Raw genomic sequence first — 16,576 nt, forward strand, 5'->3', positions numbered from 1 at the left:
CATAAAATCACTAAGACTTTTTTTTTTTTCTCCCCCCTGCCCCTCGAAACTCTTTTAAATTTGTTCCTTGGTAATGTGGCAGTACATCCCCCACTTGTGCACACAAATATCTTTAAGGTTTAATTAATTCATTAAATATAGCTGAAGTATTTAAGGAGGAGTGCCTGATAAATAACAAAGGAGAACATCTTGTTCATTCTTGCCGGTACTCAGACAGAGGCAAGCAGCTAGTATGACAGTGGGGTTTTCCTGATGTGGTTATACCAAGTGCCAGGGCAGGACCTTGCATCGGCTGGTGTGAAGTACCTAAATGGCTGGAGGTCACGTAGAAAAGCATCATTTTTTATTAGCTAAACTAAGATGAGTAAGTTTGTGTGAAGCAACAGGACCAGAAAGTGATGTTTCCAGGATGGAGCAAAATAATTCTCTAGCAATTAGGGCTCCACGGATTCCAGGCTTTTCTATTGCTGGGGTCCACGTTCATCCCACCTAAATTTAGACACTCATCAGTCAAAGTGAAAGGTTGCCAGATTCATCTTTTGGATGCGCATCCCGCCCTTGCCCACACAGGAGACCTTCCCTTAGCCATCCCAGTTAAACTTCAGTGGGATGAGCATTGGCCGAGGAGTCTCAAATCCTTGAATCCGTGTTACTCATCCACAGTTACTCTGGGAATTTGCATGTTCAGGTGAGGTTCTTCTCCATAGGGAACTGGAGGGACTGCTCATCTACAGGGACAAGGTGGCCCCAAACCCCTTTCACAGCTTTGGGACTTATACTGCACTTTAAAAATTCTGTTTCCTTGATCCTCGTGCCCACAAAGCCTCAGGTCTATCCCTAGTTGCAGTCATTAAATCAGAAATATCCAGTGTTACTGGCAGGGAGAGTACGTACATCACCGACTTGCACCTTTTTATAAGTGGTTGATCATTTTCGCCGTGCTTCAGGGAAGCTACGTGAGAAAGCTTTTGTGCTCGCTTGTGAATAACAGCGGGGATAAATGGTGTTTCTCCAGCTTGTCAATTATTTGTTCTTTTCTTGCCATCCCCTGTTTGAGTTCTTGATCTTGATGAAGGTACTATTTAATTCCTGCATTTCTGAGCCGTTAACCTTGGACAGATACATAATAGGCTTGGATTTCGGCACTACTGGGGTGCTTTAAGCAAGCTGGTTTTCTTTGAAACTAAGAGTGACTAAGCCTGGTAAGTTCTCTGTTCTTCCTCATCTCCTCCCAGTAGTTAATAGACTTCACAAGGGATCTCGAGACACTCTGATAAGCCTTTGAAGTTATTACCTACTAAGGTTTTGCTCTTTCTGAGTGCTGAACATTGAATTACTGACTGCTGTTAGAAGCAATGTGAAAGGATTCACAAAATCGACAAAGCCTTGCCTATAATTTCTGCAGAAAAAGAGCTGAATTTAATGGACAAATTGTGTTGCTGGGGAGATTTTGCTTCTGTTCCCTCCTCTGTCACCAGTTTGCCTTGTGATTTGTGGTAGTGTTTTCAGTTATGCCAGTCACATGAGATCAAAACCCATGAGTCAGTCTCCACCCAAATCATGAGCCTGGTTTCCAGACAGGAGCTTTGAACAGAGATCATACCGTACTTTTTCGTTAGTTTGTCTTTAGTTTCTGGAATTTCCTCTGTCTATTCCCAATGTGTCTCTAGCAATTAATGTTTCCCACTCTTTTGGAACTGTTGGGAAGATATTTTGACCATTTGAGGCTGTTGGAGGCCTCATTTGACCTCCACAATTAATTTTATTTTTGATGTCAAAGTGAATCTTATTTCTTCCAGACTCTGGATCTTTCTCCTGTCTTCTGCATCCCTTAACCTCACAAGACCCATCACTTCTGTATCTTCATTGACATTCATCTGCTTTGTTCCCCCAATAATCCTCTCTGGTCTTGAGAGGGTTTTTCACCATTGCCTTGCGGGATGGAGAACATGTAAAAAGATGCAGATCTGGGTAACCCTTAACCTTTGTATGAGACTATATAATTGGAGAAAGCAGGGGAATGTTCTTCCTGAGTCTCTTTCCTGAAAAAAGTGAAATTGTTACTTGCAGCACAAGAAGTGGGTAATGAGGACAGATGGGAGATTGCCCCCGTGCAGGATGGAGACCTGCAGGAGGGCTGGAGCTTTGCATGTTATTGTGAGACAAGACACCTTTGCTGGCAAGGTATTTGCAGGACTTTGCTAATGAGGGGTTTACGCTCACTTTGAGGGGGGTCAGGTGAAGAGTGAATAGAGTTATAAGCCACAGTAAATCCAGAGTGGGCCAGATGAGAATCAGCCCTTCTGTCTGCGCTCTTTTGCCCTCTAATTCAGTTGTTGATCTGTTTTTCTTCAAATTTTGGGTTTGTAATATGTTGTTTGTATACTCAGTTAGCCAATCCCATTATGAAGGATATGATTATGATTGAGATGGTGAAAAAGCCAAGGGGAAATTTGGTGTCATATGGCTGTTTTCTCCTGTAACGTTTGCCTCTTTTCAGGAAGGGTAAGAAGTTAAAAGTTCTTGGCAATGGTTTAACAAGCCACAGCCAAATCAACAAATACGACTTTGCAGTAATTATTGCATTCAACACGGTGGTGCCTGGTATTCCCATGGTAACATTGTCATTGTTTTGCCATGAAATTTGCAGAGCAGAACAAACTATTTAATGAACAAAATTTTGCAAAACTAGGCTACTCACACCTCAGGCAGATGGGAAAATGCACCTTCTCTCGCTCGTCCTCATGCCTTACCGCTCTTTCACCCCCATTGTTTGCTGGTTTTTGCATATGCCATGCACCAGGCATATTGCAGATCTGTAATTTCAGGTAAAAGTGCAGCCAAACTGTACCCCCGTATCCAAATACCTCTAGAGTCTGAGTGTTTGAAACTGAATCTGAACCCATAGAAGAAGTCTTTACATAGCCCTAAACTTTATGATGGGTTGTCTCCAAGCCTGGAATCCACACTCTCTCCCTATTTTGGTGGATGGGTAATCAGGAATTTGGTTTTAAAGCCCAAATCATCAAAAGCTACGTTCAAGACATGAGAAAGATTCACGACGCCTACCAGGACATCTTTCAGCTAAACATTTCACATGCAAGGCCTGAATGTGTAGCAACTGGACACATCTTGAAGTGTTTCTAGTTGTGCTGTGAATGTTTCATAGAGCTGCGATAATTAGAAGTGATTCCTTCTTTAAGACAGAGAAATGCTACCTCACAGCTTGAATATTAATAAGATAAAATTGATGAGAGCAAACAGAGTAATATAATATTTTCTCCAAAGGAAAAGGGCATGTATTTCCTTAGCTCTTTCATCAGCTGTTTTCAGACACACACTGTGTGCATAAAATACAGTTATGCAACCCATGTGGGTCAACAACGGAAGGTTGGTTGCTTCACCAGGATTAGAAGAATCTTTCAAACACAATGGTACCACAAATTAAAATGGAAATCTATCAAAACCATTATCGTCCTGAAAGCTTTGGCCACAAGCATAATTATTGTAGAAGGATGTTGTCCTTGGACACAGCTTTGGCTCCGTTCAGCTAGTGTTATTTGTATCCCTCCATGGCTCAAAGTCAGAATTTGCATGGCCAAGGACCATAAATTTTTAGAGGAAAAAATAGGCTGTTTCCTCAATGCTAACACTAGCAGTTTTTTATTGTTTTGTAGTAGTTTGCAGGCAACTCATTAGGTACTAGAGATAGGAACAGACTGTACGCGGTGGCTGAAATCTGCCTTGAACCTCGGAAGGATTTGGATGTAGATTTCTGTCTGGATCTGGTTGGTTTTGTCTGAGGCTGTTGCTTTACTGGATGTGACCAAGAATGAGTTAATGCCTGGAGTGCTTGGGCTTAAGTCTAGATCTGAAAGTCCACATTTTGGATAGTAAAGCAGTGAAGCAGATCTTGAGCTGATATAAGCGGCAGTCTACAGACTTAAATGGAGCAGAAAACCTGTCCTGAGAGTTCTAGCATGTCTGTGAAGCAGGCAGTCCTACAGGGACGAGAGTAATTGAAAGACTATACAGTCTCCTGGATGTTGCTTGCCATCAGCAAGGGACACATCTCCTTTACTCAGAGCTGCCCTCAGGAGAGCCACAAGGTTGCTTACTCAAGATTCTGATGAAGGCTGAATGCTGGAGTAACTCCATTCTTGTGTTGATGATAAAATAAATTAAATAACAGGCGCTGTCGGTTATTTTTAAACTGGTAATTTTTCTTTCAAAATCCAATTTTCCATCTTGAGGGAGGTAAATGACTAACAAGACTTCTCGTTCCATCCCTCAGGCTGGCATAGATGGAGAAAGCATTGGGAACTGCCCCTTCTCCCAGCGTCTCTTCATGATCCTGTGGCTCAAAGGAGTTGTGTTCAACGTTACCACTGTCGACCTGAAAAGGTAAAAATTGTTCAGTTTAATTGAAAATGGTTATATGATCCAGTGTTTTCCCTATAGAAAGGCCCTACCAAGTTCAATCAGATTTGTATCTGGCCTAGAGAGTCTGTGGTGCACAACAAAATACTTGGGATTCAGGTTTGGGTTTGGGTTTTTTTTTCACTTGTGGAATGTTTTTATATTAAACAGGGTGCTTGGGGTAGTTTCAAAGTCTTCCAACCACAAACTACAAGAAAAAGAAAAAAAAAGAAGGACAAACAACTGATTTTGTAGGAACTGACCATAAAGATTAGTGATTTCATGACTTTTTCTCTCTCTGCAGAAAGCCAGCTGACCTACACAATCTGGCTCCTGGGACCCACCCACCTTTCTTGACTTTTAATGGAGAAGTCAAGACAGATGTTAACAAGATTGAGGAATTTTTGGAAGAGACTCTTGCACCTCCAAAGTAAGAACTCGGGATTTTTTCAGTCAATATTCCGTTTCCTAGGAATGAAAGATGTCCTAAGAGGAGTTCCTAAAAAGCTCTCCCTCCTACAATCTTTACTTACAGGAGTAGTATTTATTTATGAAACTTGCTGGCTTCAGTGAGATGACTTCCATGTGTGAAGGTTACTTGTATGACTAATAACTGCAGAATGTTTTCTCTGTACACATTTCAGGATGCCCTTGTATGCAGAATTAAGGAGACCAATACTAGAAATTTTTTTGTAGGGGTCTGGTGTCCACATTTTACAAAACTAAAAATAACTTGTAATAGATGCCCAGAATTGCCACACAAAATATCTGTGCCAGGAAAAGCATTTTACAGTGAAAAACTGGAGGTTTCTGAGCTGTATGGTATATTAGAAAGGTTAGAAGGGGAACAGATTACAGAGGACGAGAGGCTCTGGAGGCAGAAAAGTGCTCATTATTCTAGTCAAGAAATGACAAGAGCCCACGACTGGAAGTTATAACCAAACTAATTCAGATTAGAAATAAAGCACAGGGTTTTTTTTCAGTATGAATGATTAACCGTTGGAACAAGCTACCAAGGAAAGGTTTAGATTCACCAGATATGCCTTAGTTAGTCAAACGTTTTGGACTTAATACAAGGATAATGGGGGAAAAAAAATTGTTGGCTTGTGATTTGGACCTTAAAAGCCATGAATCAATGAAAACTGGCTTGGTTCCTTACGGAGTGTTTTACCTCCAAGTGAATCAGCAGCTATGGGCCAGTCCCGAGGCAAGAGATATTTAAATTTTCTATACTCTGGTCCAAGACCACTGCAGTCAGTAGGAGTCGTTAGTTTGTGTTGGTCTTTCAAATCAATATATTCCTTTGCACCAGATGCCTATAAAAAAGAAACAATTCAAAGACTGAAAACTTTATGTCCCTTCAGGTGGGTAACATGCCTTACTATTACATCCTGGAATACGTTCTCAGCATAGGGAATTAGACACGACTGCCATTCATAATAGAGCGAGCTGGCTGCCAAATTCCCCTGCACCTTTCTGGAAATTTATGTTTCCTTCTGGTTTAAGGCCACTGTATCTTGGATCGTGGTAACATAAAGCACCATTACAATTACCTTTGTCGTGGAGCCATCCTTGTGTAACTATGCAAACGCCCGCCTTGATAGACACAGATATTATTAAGAGGGACTTGCCAAGCTGTTGTTTTGAGATAGGTGACAGCGTTAATTGCAGCTCCTGGTACAGGGCTTTTTTTCTTTCTTCTTGTATATCGTATTTGTAATCATCACTACGTTGCTGGTAACAAGATGTTACTCTCCACACTGCTTCTCCCTTTTCAGGTACCCCAAGCTGGCTGCTAAGCACCGGGAATCAAACACTGCTGGAATTGATATATTTTCCAAATTTTCTGCATACATCAAAAATACCAAGCAGCAGGATAACGCTGGTGAGTAGGATCACTGCCAAATGTGCCTGGGAGTTTGTGTGCTTAGAAGTGGAATAATTTTGCCATTCTCCCATCATTTTATTGTAAACTCAGTTCATATGATATCAGGTACTGCTGCGGATCAACTTGAGGTGGTTGGTTCACTGGACTCAATTCACATGCCCACAGTTGAATTAACTACATCTATACTAATAAATAAAACAGGCCACAGAGTGTTTAGTAGCCGCTTTACCAACTGCCATGACACGGCTCCTGTCCATACAGCCCAGCTTCCTCACCAGAACACGATCCCATACTGCCTACTGGACATGGCTGGTGGCCCATGCTGCCTCCTGTGCTCTGCCCAGGCACTGCTTAGAGGAATGTGTGTTGACTGGACCCAAAACTGTGCTAGTACTAAAAATTTAGCAGTGAATGGCTCGGTGAGAGGAACTCATGCACTGACCCTTGATAATTTGTTAGATGTAGCCATCAGACTCTTGGCCCACTTATGCCATGATTGTTACGCTGTTATAATTAATTTGCTCGTATAAACCAAGTTACATCAAGACATTAAACATAAAATAATTAAATGAAAGAAATAGCTTTAAGAAATGTAATTGCATTCTGTAAGCTCCAGACTGTCTCTCACATGTTTGTGTGTCAAAAGAAATACCCGCCAGAAGCTGGATGCCACGCATATTTACACACATCCTACGCTGTCTTCTTAATGAAATTGTTTTTCTTTTCCACATTCCTTTCCCCTCAGAGAGGCAAGACTTCAGCTTGTCCAAGATCCTGATGCTCCATGAAAGATAATGGATTTACGCTGCCATATCCCTTGAGATCTGGCAGAATATTTACAGTCACTGATGTACATCTTACCTTATATTACTAGTTTCACAGAGAGAGGCCTAAGGCCTAAGTTAAACACTATGTGCTCATATCATATCATCATATCACATCATATCATATCATATCATATCATATCATATCATATCATATCATATATCATTCAGAGAAGACTAGGTTTTTTCAGGTTCCAGCTCTGCCACAAATTTCATCAGGGCAATTATATTTCATTGCCTGGGGCTGACCCATGAGTTGAAAATGGGTAAATGATGATTTATGTCAGATAAAAATCTGCTCCTTAATATTTTTGCATTGTTAATGAAAGGAAATAATTAAAGAGCTTCGCTTCTCAGGGATGCTAAAAAGTGATTTTTTTGTCTAATGCTAATGGGATGCTCAGCTAACCTCTGTAGGAAGTTGTAAAAGGAAGATAGATTAAGAGTTAGACTAAATAGACGTTACAGTGAAAATAAAATATCTTGGCCATTTACAAGGAATTTTTATGGTCTGCTCTGCAACTGTAAGTCATAAATCCAGCTGTGCTGCCCCTTGCATTCTAAAACAGCCGTGGGGATCTGTCCACATGCGTAATCCCAACGCATCGCTTCTCAGTGACCCTGCAATATGCAAATCCCTGGACTCATAAGGGCTGGCAGCTCCAGGCAGTAATAAATGACCGTCCTAGAGGTGTCTGCATCTGGCCATAATCAGAGCTGGAATTCAAGGTCGGATATCCGCTACTGAGAGATAACGAATCTCGCCACACAAGTGCTCATGATCAGGTCTCCACATTTTTAGTAGCTACAGTGTGATTAATGGGAACTTTCCCTAGTTCTGCCTAACAAACTCTTCGTTTAGGTACTTTTGACAATAAAAGGAAAATGCTTGCCAATGGCAATTAAGCACACCAAGTTAGAGAGAAAATAGATGGTAAGCTGCAGGACAGCAACAATCTTTGTTCCCTGTCCCCACTCCGTTTTGTTAGTTGGTTTGTGCTCCTGTGATATCGGGACATGTTGCAATCTCTGAGCGTACTGATACTCAACTTTCCCCTTTGAAGTAGAGATAAGATTTTAGCTTAATTTTTTACAGCTGGTGTGCCGCACTGCAAGGAGAATAAAGCAAAGATGAGCGGAGTATAAGTAGTACCTACATGTTATTTCTATCAATGGAGTAATGTACCCGAGGACCTCCGAGTCCTTGGGACTATCAGTGCGGACTTATGCCATGCGGGAAGTAGACCTCAATTTCAGCAGAGTAATTGACTTTCATTTTTCAAGGGCTGAGCAAGAATAGCTTTTCCCTTATCCCAGGGACATTTTACCCGCTTTCCTATCCAGTTCATCTGGACCTACAGCAGTTATTCTGAAGGCTGATTTGGATGGCAGATAATGAGTTAATTAAAAGGTTAAATTTCTTGAGCAGTGAAAAGGCTATGTGCAAAAAGGAAAAGACAGAACCACCACATACATATTTCCTAATGAACCTATTTCATTTTGATTGGTATTTTTTTAAAATTGCAACAGCAAACAAAAAGGGATCTGGGGCTCTAGCCCTGATCTGATACTTGTCATTTTGCAGCGGATTCTGATTCGCATTTTTCCTGTTTAACAGCAGGACTAGTTGTATATAGTTCTGTAATTAAAAAAAAAAAGCATTTTATAAATATAAAATGAAATTACTTAGGAGAATGTCCCCTTTCCTGTCTCCATATGAGCAAAAGAGATCCAAAGACAACAGAGATTGCTGCTTGTGGTTATCTTAAATGGTTCCTATACACCCCAGCTCTCAGATAAAGGTAACGCGTGTCTCATAGTCATCCTCTATATTGGCTCCTGGCTCCAGCTGGCTCAAATGCTTGGGTTAATCTGGAAAGCCACACCAGTGACTGGGACATCAGTTGCACATGATCAAAATACAGAAATAGAAAAAGACTTGTTAATAAATCCAAAATAGAAGGGAGAACCCAGACCGTTATATAAAAATAATTTTAGTTTATTTTAGTTGGGAATAGGGGAGTGCTGAATACCAAGTGAGCTACAGTACCAAACATCAGGTTGTTTAAATTATGTTCTCTTAACTTGGGAGTCAGGGAGGTGAATTCATTAACTCGTGGGATATCAGGCTGGGAATTTGTAGCACCAGCCTATCTCTAGCTGTGAGAAGTGTGGGTTAAGTGTAATTATATATGATCATTCTTCATAACGTAGTGGTTTAGCAGAGATCATGTGGTCTACGTAACGTGAGCTCTCACTACAGCCTGTGGCTATTACATCTTTGAGGAAAAGTGGCATGAAGTGATTGGGATAATTAATGAGATTTATGCACGATGAGGATACTGGATGTGAGAAATAATGAGAACTTAATGCATGCCAAAGATAAGCCCACGCTAGAGTTCCTCCCAGGAGGGTTTACAGCCAGGCCCATGCAACAGTTTCAGACTTCAAGTGATGCCATCACTTGCCTATATCGTTGCAAAATTTCCTATCCTGAGAGAGGCAGTGAGATGACACTGATAACAGAGTCTGTAGCCTTTAAGTAGCTTTTTTTTTTTTTTTCTAATAGTGGAAAAGTTACTGAAGAAAACAAGATTTGTAATTTCCTGGTTTAGCTTGTGTCTGAATTCTTGCTTGTAAACGAATAGACGCAATGATACATACGTCTGTTTCTAAGATTGTGATACCCTCTGCTGGCAAATATGTGAATATATAAAGTAAGCAGCTTTACAATCAGGGCTGAAACATCCCCTTAACAAAATAGGTTTCCTTCTATCAAGACAGTTTCTTCTTACAAATTCAACATTGTCAAAAGAGAAGTGTTTCATAGTAACCTATCGATTTTGACAAAGTTTTAATGGAAAAAAAACATGTTTTTTCTGGATGAGTTAAAATTACTTTGAAGTAAAATGCTTTAATATTACAGAGAAAAATAGTACTTTATTTCTGGATTCATGCAGTACTTCATTAGCCACATGCCACTATGTTTTGCGCCTGGCACAGAAGCAGGTGATAACCTTCTTCTGTAAGTCTGTACGGCAATATGTTATTGATCATGATTCATTTACTTACCAAAGGTATTTGGCAGCTAGGCTGCCCTGATTTAATAGTTCCCTGAATTTCTGATTCTTTTTTTCCATCTTTGTTTTCCTAACTTTTCTGTCTTGTAATATAAAAACGTTGAAAGGTTTGGAACGGGCTGGTGAGGGCTGTAAGCCCAGAAGCAAACATGCTCATGCCATATCAAAGTCCCACCACTTTTAAGCTTCTTGAAAGGGAAGGAATTGATTCCAGATTCTCAGGATGTGGCAAGCTGTGTTTAAAGAAAGTGTGTGCATTTATTATTTCAAGTCAGTTCAATTACACCAGGCTTGATTCCTTCCACCCCCCGTGTCACTCGATAATTTTATAACAGGCCTCTCTGAAGGAGTCATCTCCTCGTTGCAGGGTTAGATCCGCATCTTGCCTCGGTAGTATGACTGGGTTATTCAGTCCTCTGGCCACTGCCACCAGGCTTCACCGCTCGTCCTTGAAGTGACAAGTGCTCATTCACACAAGAACAGGAGTTCTTGGGTGACCTCGGTGGCAGTAGTCTTAAAAAATTATTTCCTGGATGCTCTTGCTCAAGTTTTCATGGCCAATTTGAGAGTTTTTGCTTGCTGAGTGATTGTTTAATGCCTAGAAGGAGGTCTTGTCTGAGCACAGGAAAGCAAACAAAGAGCTTGTGAGCTTACTTTGGTTCCTTTGGTTGATGTTAAGCAAGTCACTCAAACTCTGTACAGTAACCAGGGTAGCAACAATTTATGTATTCATTGGAGGAGGATGAAATTTAATTAATTGGAATGCTGTGTACATATTCGGTATCCTGCTTATTTTTTTTCGTGGAGACTGTATATCGCAAACCAAGGGGACAACTTATAGTAACCGTCCATTAACCGTCCCGCCTAAAATTGTAAGTTCTTTGGCTCATAGAATGAGCCCTTTGATTTCATTTATGAGTTTAAAAAGTTGTTCTTGAATTGAGTTCTTAGGGGGCACCAGCTCCAGTGTGGGTGGGCGCATTCATTAGTGGTACGGAAGGATATTTCACTGTACGGCTCTTCAGAAGGCGCTGAGCCGGGAGACCACCAACATGATTTCATGCAGAGGAATTTCCAGCCGTCTGACCAGAGGACTCCGCTAGTCTGGTTTGGATTTACATCAAGAGGCCGAAAATAAAAGCGCATTTAAATCATTAGCTTACATGTGATTAAATGCCGTTCACCTCTTTCAGTAGCTACATCACACTTTGTGGTTAAATGCGTGAGGTGGGAAATGTCTCTCTTCATGTGCTGTGGATGTATGTATACCGTAGATATGCACACAGGCATACAGGGCTGGAATTTAAACTGGCCTAAATCAGTTTTACACTGTGGAGTTACTCCTGCTGAGAAGCGGGTCAGACCCACAGTGCAGGTACGCGCTCGGGCTGGAGGGCGTGCTCTGCTCCATTCTAGAAGCCGTTGCGTACCTCCTTTAGTAGGCAGAAAATCACTTCACTCCAAAAACCTACGTAGAATATTTACAGTAATAACAGCTGCGTGGTGCAGACCCTTCGTGGCACCTGAGCTGGTGTACGTAGCCGGGGTAGGAGTGTCATGATGCTGTGGGTCAGCTCCTCTTGACTTTAACAGAGCAAGTTAAAAACGCGGTTTGAATGCCCTTGAATCGATGGGGAGTTTCCTGTGACAAGGATCTCGGATCAGGCGCTAACTGAGGACCAGCATTAACACTTCATGCTTTTTGCACAGATTTTCAAGGTGCGATATAAATATAAAGGTATATATATGTGCGCGCGCGTGTATGTCTGTGTATCAACTCGCAATTAAAATTTTTCCTTCTTCCTCTTTAGTTGCAGAGTTTCCCTTTTCCACTACAAAATCCCACACCTGTCCAAGGCCCAGCATGAGCCGCAATTTGTCCTGTGCTGTGACAATATTAAGTTTTCTCTGTCATGCAACCAGGAAGGACTCGGAATAGCTTTTAAAATTGCTTTAGAGAAAAGGACTTGCTTTGTGATGGAACATATCAGGATGACGGATCTTTAACTTTGGCATTTTGAAGCACAAAAAACCTATTTCAGAACATTTTAAACACGTTTTTATGGCTCCCTCTAAGCTGAGTACTGTTGGGGTTGTGGTAGCTAAAGTGCCTGGCAGCTTTACAAAACCAGCCCTAATATAAAAAATACCCAGTCTTTAAAACATATGTAAAATAGCTTTTCTGCAACATTTGTGGCACATAAAGTACCAAATACATGTTGGCGAGTGTGATATAAAGCTTTTATTGCCATTCATTTGGGATGACCCATATAACTCACTCATGATACGTTAATAAAACCGTTCTCCACTCTGCCTCTTTATAAAAACACGCATGTAAAGACCACTCAAACAGTGGTGATAGCTGTGTGCTAACCTGTTAAGTAGTACTGCAAGTTGCATTTGTCATCTGTCCTAAATTGCTTTATCTGCTTTCTGCCCAGTAATCAAAGACTGATTCTAAAATGCTCAGAAACAGCAGTTTGCAGAATAAGTTTTCTTGAGAAATAACTCTTTGAAACTTCTCCTCAAAATCATGCTGGCTGGAGGCCCAGAGCCATCAATATTCCGTCTGGTACCAGTGACAGCTTTAAGGACCAATATCTTTTGACCTGCCAAAACTAAGAACTGAAACTTTAGGCTGTTGGAAGGAAGAGGTTTTCAGTTTTCTAAAATGATAACAAACCATCATCTTCATCTCAGAAACGTTTTCCTTACCGAACTTTCCTATCATTTAGGGGCTTTTGTTCTTATTAGACATTGCTAATTAAAGGTATGAAGATTTCCTGACAGAAATGTGAAGAATACTATTTGAAAGCAATACAAAACTAAAACTAAAACTCTGTGTAAGTCCAGATGTGATCTGACTTCAAGCCCTCCAAGGCAGCGACTTGGTTTGCCTGATTAGCACGATTAGATGCAACCATTCTGGGAACAGTAAATACAATTAATGCACTAGCAGACATAATTTTCTGACACGTGTGCTGAGGTAGCTTTGAAACCAGAGCATCATAGGGAGGGAGAGAAAAAATGAAAGAATATACATTTTTATATATGTTCAACACAGAGAATAGTTGACAATATATACTGAAGTCAACGAGGCTGAGGATATGCTCCAGTTAAGGCACGTTCTCAAGCCTTGGCTGAATCAGGGCTTATATACACAGGCCAGGCCTAGACTAAAATACTTGCAATGGGAACAGTAGTTGGCAGAAGTTCTTCTTTAAGAGGGAATTATTTCCCCTGTGTGTTTGAATATTCCTCCAAGTGCTGCTGGCTTTACTGGGATGCTTTGTTCTGTTTCCCAGCCGAGCTCCCATGCTCGCACACAGGAGCAGTAGCACAGCTGGAAGTGGATTAGAGCAATCTGGCGGCAGCAGTCCTGGGAGGAATTAAGCGCCTCGCTGCTGGAATGGGAGGCCTAAATTACATTATTACTTAGAATTGAGTTTTAACTTCATTGCTCTATGGTTTCGCACTGGTGGGTAACTCCCTTCGTTGCGATATACTTGATGCATCTTAAGTATGTTCCCCACAGCAAGGGCTTAGATGAAGTTATGGCCTTACTCAGTAAAGTATCCAAATTTTATATGAGCAAATGTCCAGATTTAAGCACCCAACTGGTCTTATTGTCTCGATTGTTCACAGGCTTATATTTAGCAACTGTAGAGCAAGCTATCACATGATAGGGAGCCCAGTGACTGGCTCCTGGAAGTCAGTTTGCAAAACTGTTGATGACTTCAAAGGGAGAAGGATTGGCCCGGAATCTGTTTTTCCCAAAACGGATTTTTTTGTTTTATGCATGCAAATGTTCTTCATAAAATTACAGGGAAGAGAAGAATGAGACATAAATAAAAATCAGTGTTGCTAATTTTCTTTATTAGATCAGATCCCAAATAGCTGACCTTTAGCTTGAAAACAGTGCTGGGAATAAGGTGACTAAATGGGAACTGGAGACATAATTCTTTTCTAAATATGCTGATTCTTCTGATTGCAGAAAAAAAAATCAGAATTTCACAGGGTTTGAGGCTAGAAGGAACTTTGGATTATTTACTATGATCTCCTGGAGACCACATCTCAATCAATTTTACTCATTGAGCAAGCATGTTAGCATTTTATCCTTTAGATTATAAATTGTTTTATATCAGAGCAGAGAATAAGAGAAACTGAAGGGTCTTTGATGCACAATGCCCCTCTAAAGGGGAAATTTACTGGATGAGAGATGCCTAGCTGATGGCAATAGCTGGTCCATATTTTGCACTGCCGAGGAAGGGGAATCCTGGTGATTCAGCCAGTGAAAGCTGAAAAAATAAGTATTTCTTGGACCTTAATGTGGACTCAGAATGGCTCTGAACACATGAGGAAGGCATCTACTCAGCAAGAATTTCTACACCACTCCAAAGCAATGGTCCAGCTGTTCCTGTCTCTAGCAGAGAATGACCAGATGGCCATGGATAAGCCACATAACACAGCTGATTAATTGTATATTGGGAGAAAAGATACTGTGAACTTTGCAAGCATCTTAAGTCTTGAAGCACATGATTTTATTACAGTCATTGTCTTAATGTCAAGTAACAAATTCTCTGTGACATTGAGGGTGATACAGTCAACCTACCTTCCTCCTGTTTCCAAGACCTAAAAGATGATATGAGGGATTTTAAAGTGCCATGACCTGCCCATGCGACCGTCCCCCTCCAGCCCAGTTCCTCTTGTTTTTGCCAGATGTGAATTAAAGCCTGCTTTTTCTTACTCTCACTATAAACACCCCAAGAAGGAAGTCCACCTCCCATTTCTCCTTGTTTGTTCTTTAAACAGTTCATTGCTTTGGTAACATGGAAAGTGAATTTGTCCAACTTCCAGCCATTAGACCTTTCACACCTTTGTCGGCGAGGCTGAAGAGCTCCCTCATGCTTCCCAGATGTTTTGTCTATGAGGGAGCATCTGTGCACGTTGGCCTCTCAGCCTTCTCTCTGATAAGCTGAACAGACTCTTCAAACCTGACATTTTGAGGCTTGTTTCCAGTCCTGGACCATCGTAGTATTGTTCTCCTTTGAACTTTTGCTCGAATTTTCAAAGCCTGTTTTAACTGGGGACACCAGAACTGCGAAAAATGTTCTTAATATTTGTTGCAACAGGGCTGTTGCAACAGAAGGGAATATGACCTCCCTACTAGTACTAGTAGAAAAAATTCATACATCCAGTCATAATTATAACTCTTTTTGCTTCTGCTCCTTTCAGAGAGGTTAAGTTGAGACACAGTCACGATGATCCCTAAGTCATTTCATGGAGCTTGAAACAAAAAATCTCACAAGCAGAGAAACAATGGAAAAGAATTAAGATGTGAGTCATTTGTAAATCTCATCGTCTCATGTTTTTTTTTTTTCTTGTATTTGAGTAACAATTTTTGAACACAAAGGGCAGAAAATACTGGAAACATTAAAATAAAACTATTTGAGACTGAGATTTCCTAAGCGAATGGGGGGATTTGGGAACTCGCTAAGCTTTAAAACTTCCTCCTCAGGTGCTGCTGGCTAGGCCTTGCTGCGTCTCCCCCTCCCGTGTCTTCACTCCACCACTGCTGCAGTGAAATTGCGTAGTTGAAATCGGTGGAGTGCAATTGGGATTATCCTGGTGTAAACAAAAGCGGACTATTCCTCTACATGCTTGGGACGGAAAGAAATTGATATCAAAGACGCAAGCGCCAACAGCCTGTGGAGGAACAGTCATCTTTGCTTAAATTTTAGAACACAAGGGGTCCCCACAGCACTGCCACTAAAGCCCAGTTGCACTCTACCGGAGGTAACTTTACTCTTATTTTAATGCAGAGACGTGTAGTTAAGTTTTCCTTTGTTAGTCCCAGAATCATCTTGTTTGCTCTTTGTTAGTAAAACAAAATTTTACAATCTGAGTAAACACACAGCATCTTAAAAATCAAGATAGCGGAGTGAAAATCTCATACTATAAGTATGTGGTTTTATAATCTGCAGGGCTCGACGGTGTGTTTTTTTTTTCAGGTTGCTGATGCAAATCAGCTGCTGCTCGTCTGCAGTTGGTTTAGGGACACCTGCACGAGCCTAGCGTTGCAGAGGTCAGGATTAGGCCCTCGGGGACGTGCTCTAGAAATGATGCTTGTCGCTTACGTGCTGCTACAGAGTTATGATGACTTGTGAAATGCAAGTTAGGTACTGTTCTTCCTGGGGCACTTGTAGGCCAGTAGTTTTACATTCACTTGTTTCCTGCCCTCAGGGTCACTTGGACTCCTAAGGGACTTGGAAATGAACCCTTCTTTTGGTGTCGCTCTAACACCTGGGTTTTCTTCTTAAAAAACAGCATTTGAAGGTTCTCCAACTCATTCTTCATGATAACTT

General features: G+C 41.1%; 1 protein-coding gene across 2 annotated transcripts in view; it reads left to right on the forward strand.

The window, feature by feature from the left end:
* CLIC5 (chloride intracellular channel 5) overlaps positions 1–16,576 on the forward strand; it is a gene marked incomplete at its 5' end in the record, with an annotated part of 80,076 nt that overhangs the window by 51,038 nt on the left and 12,462 nt on the right. For both annotated transcript variants that reach the window (XM_082480904.1, XM_082480905.1), the window contains 3 exons: positions 4,295–4,404; positions 4,724–4,849; positions 6,198–6,304. In XM_082480904.1, coding sequence (XP_082337030.1) covers positions 4,295–4,404; positions 4,724–4,849; positions 6,198–6,304 — 343 coding nt within the window. The remainder of the gene's footprint in view (positions 1–4,294; positions 4,405–4,723; positions 4,850–6,197; positions 6,305–16,576) is intronic.

Source organism: Vanellus vanellus, assembly GCF_965231255.1.
Source record: "Vanellus vanellus genome assembly, chromosome: 3".
Lineage (NCBI taxonomy): Eukaryota > Metazoa > Chordata > Aves > Charadriiformes > Charadriidae > Vanellus > Vanellus vanellus.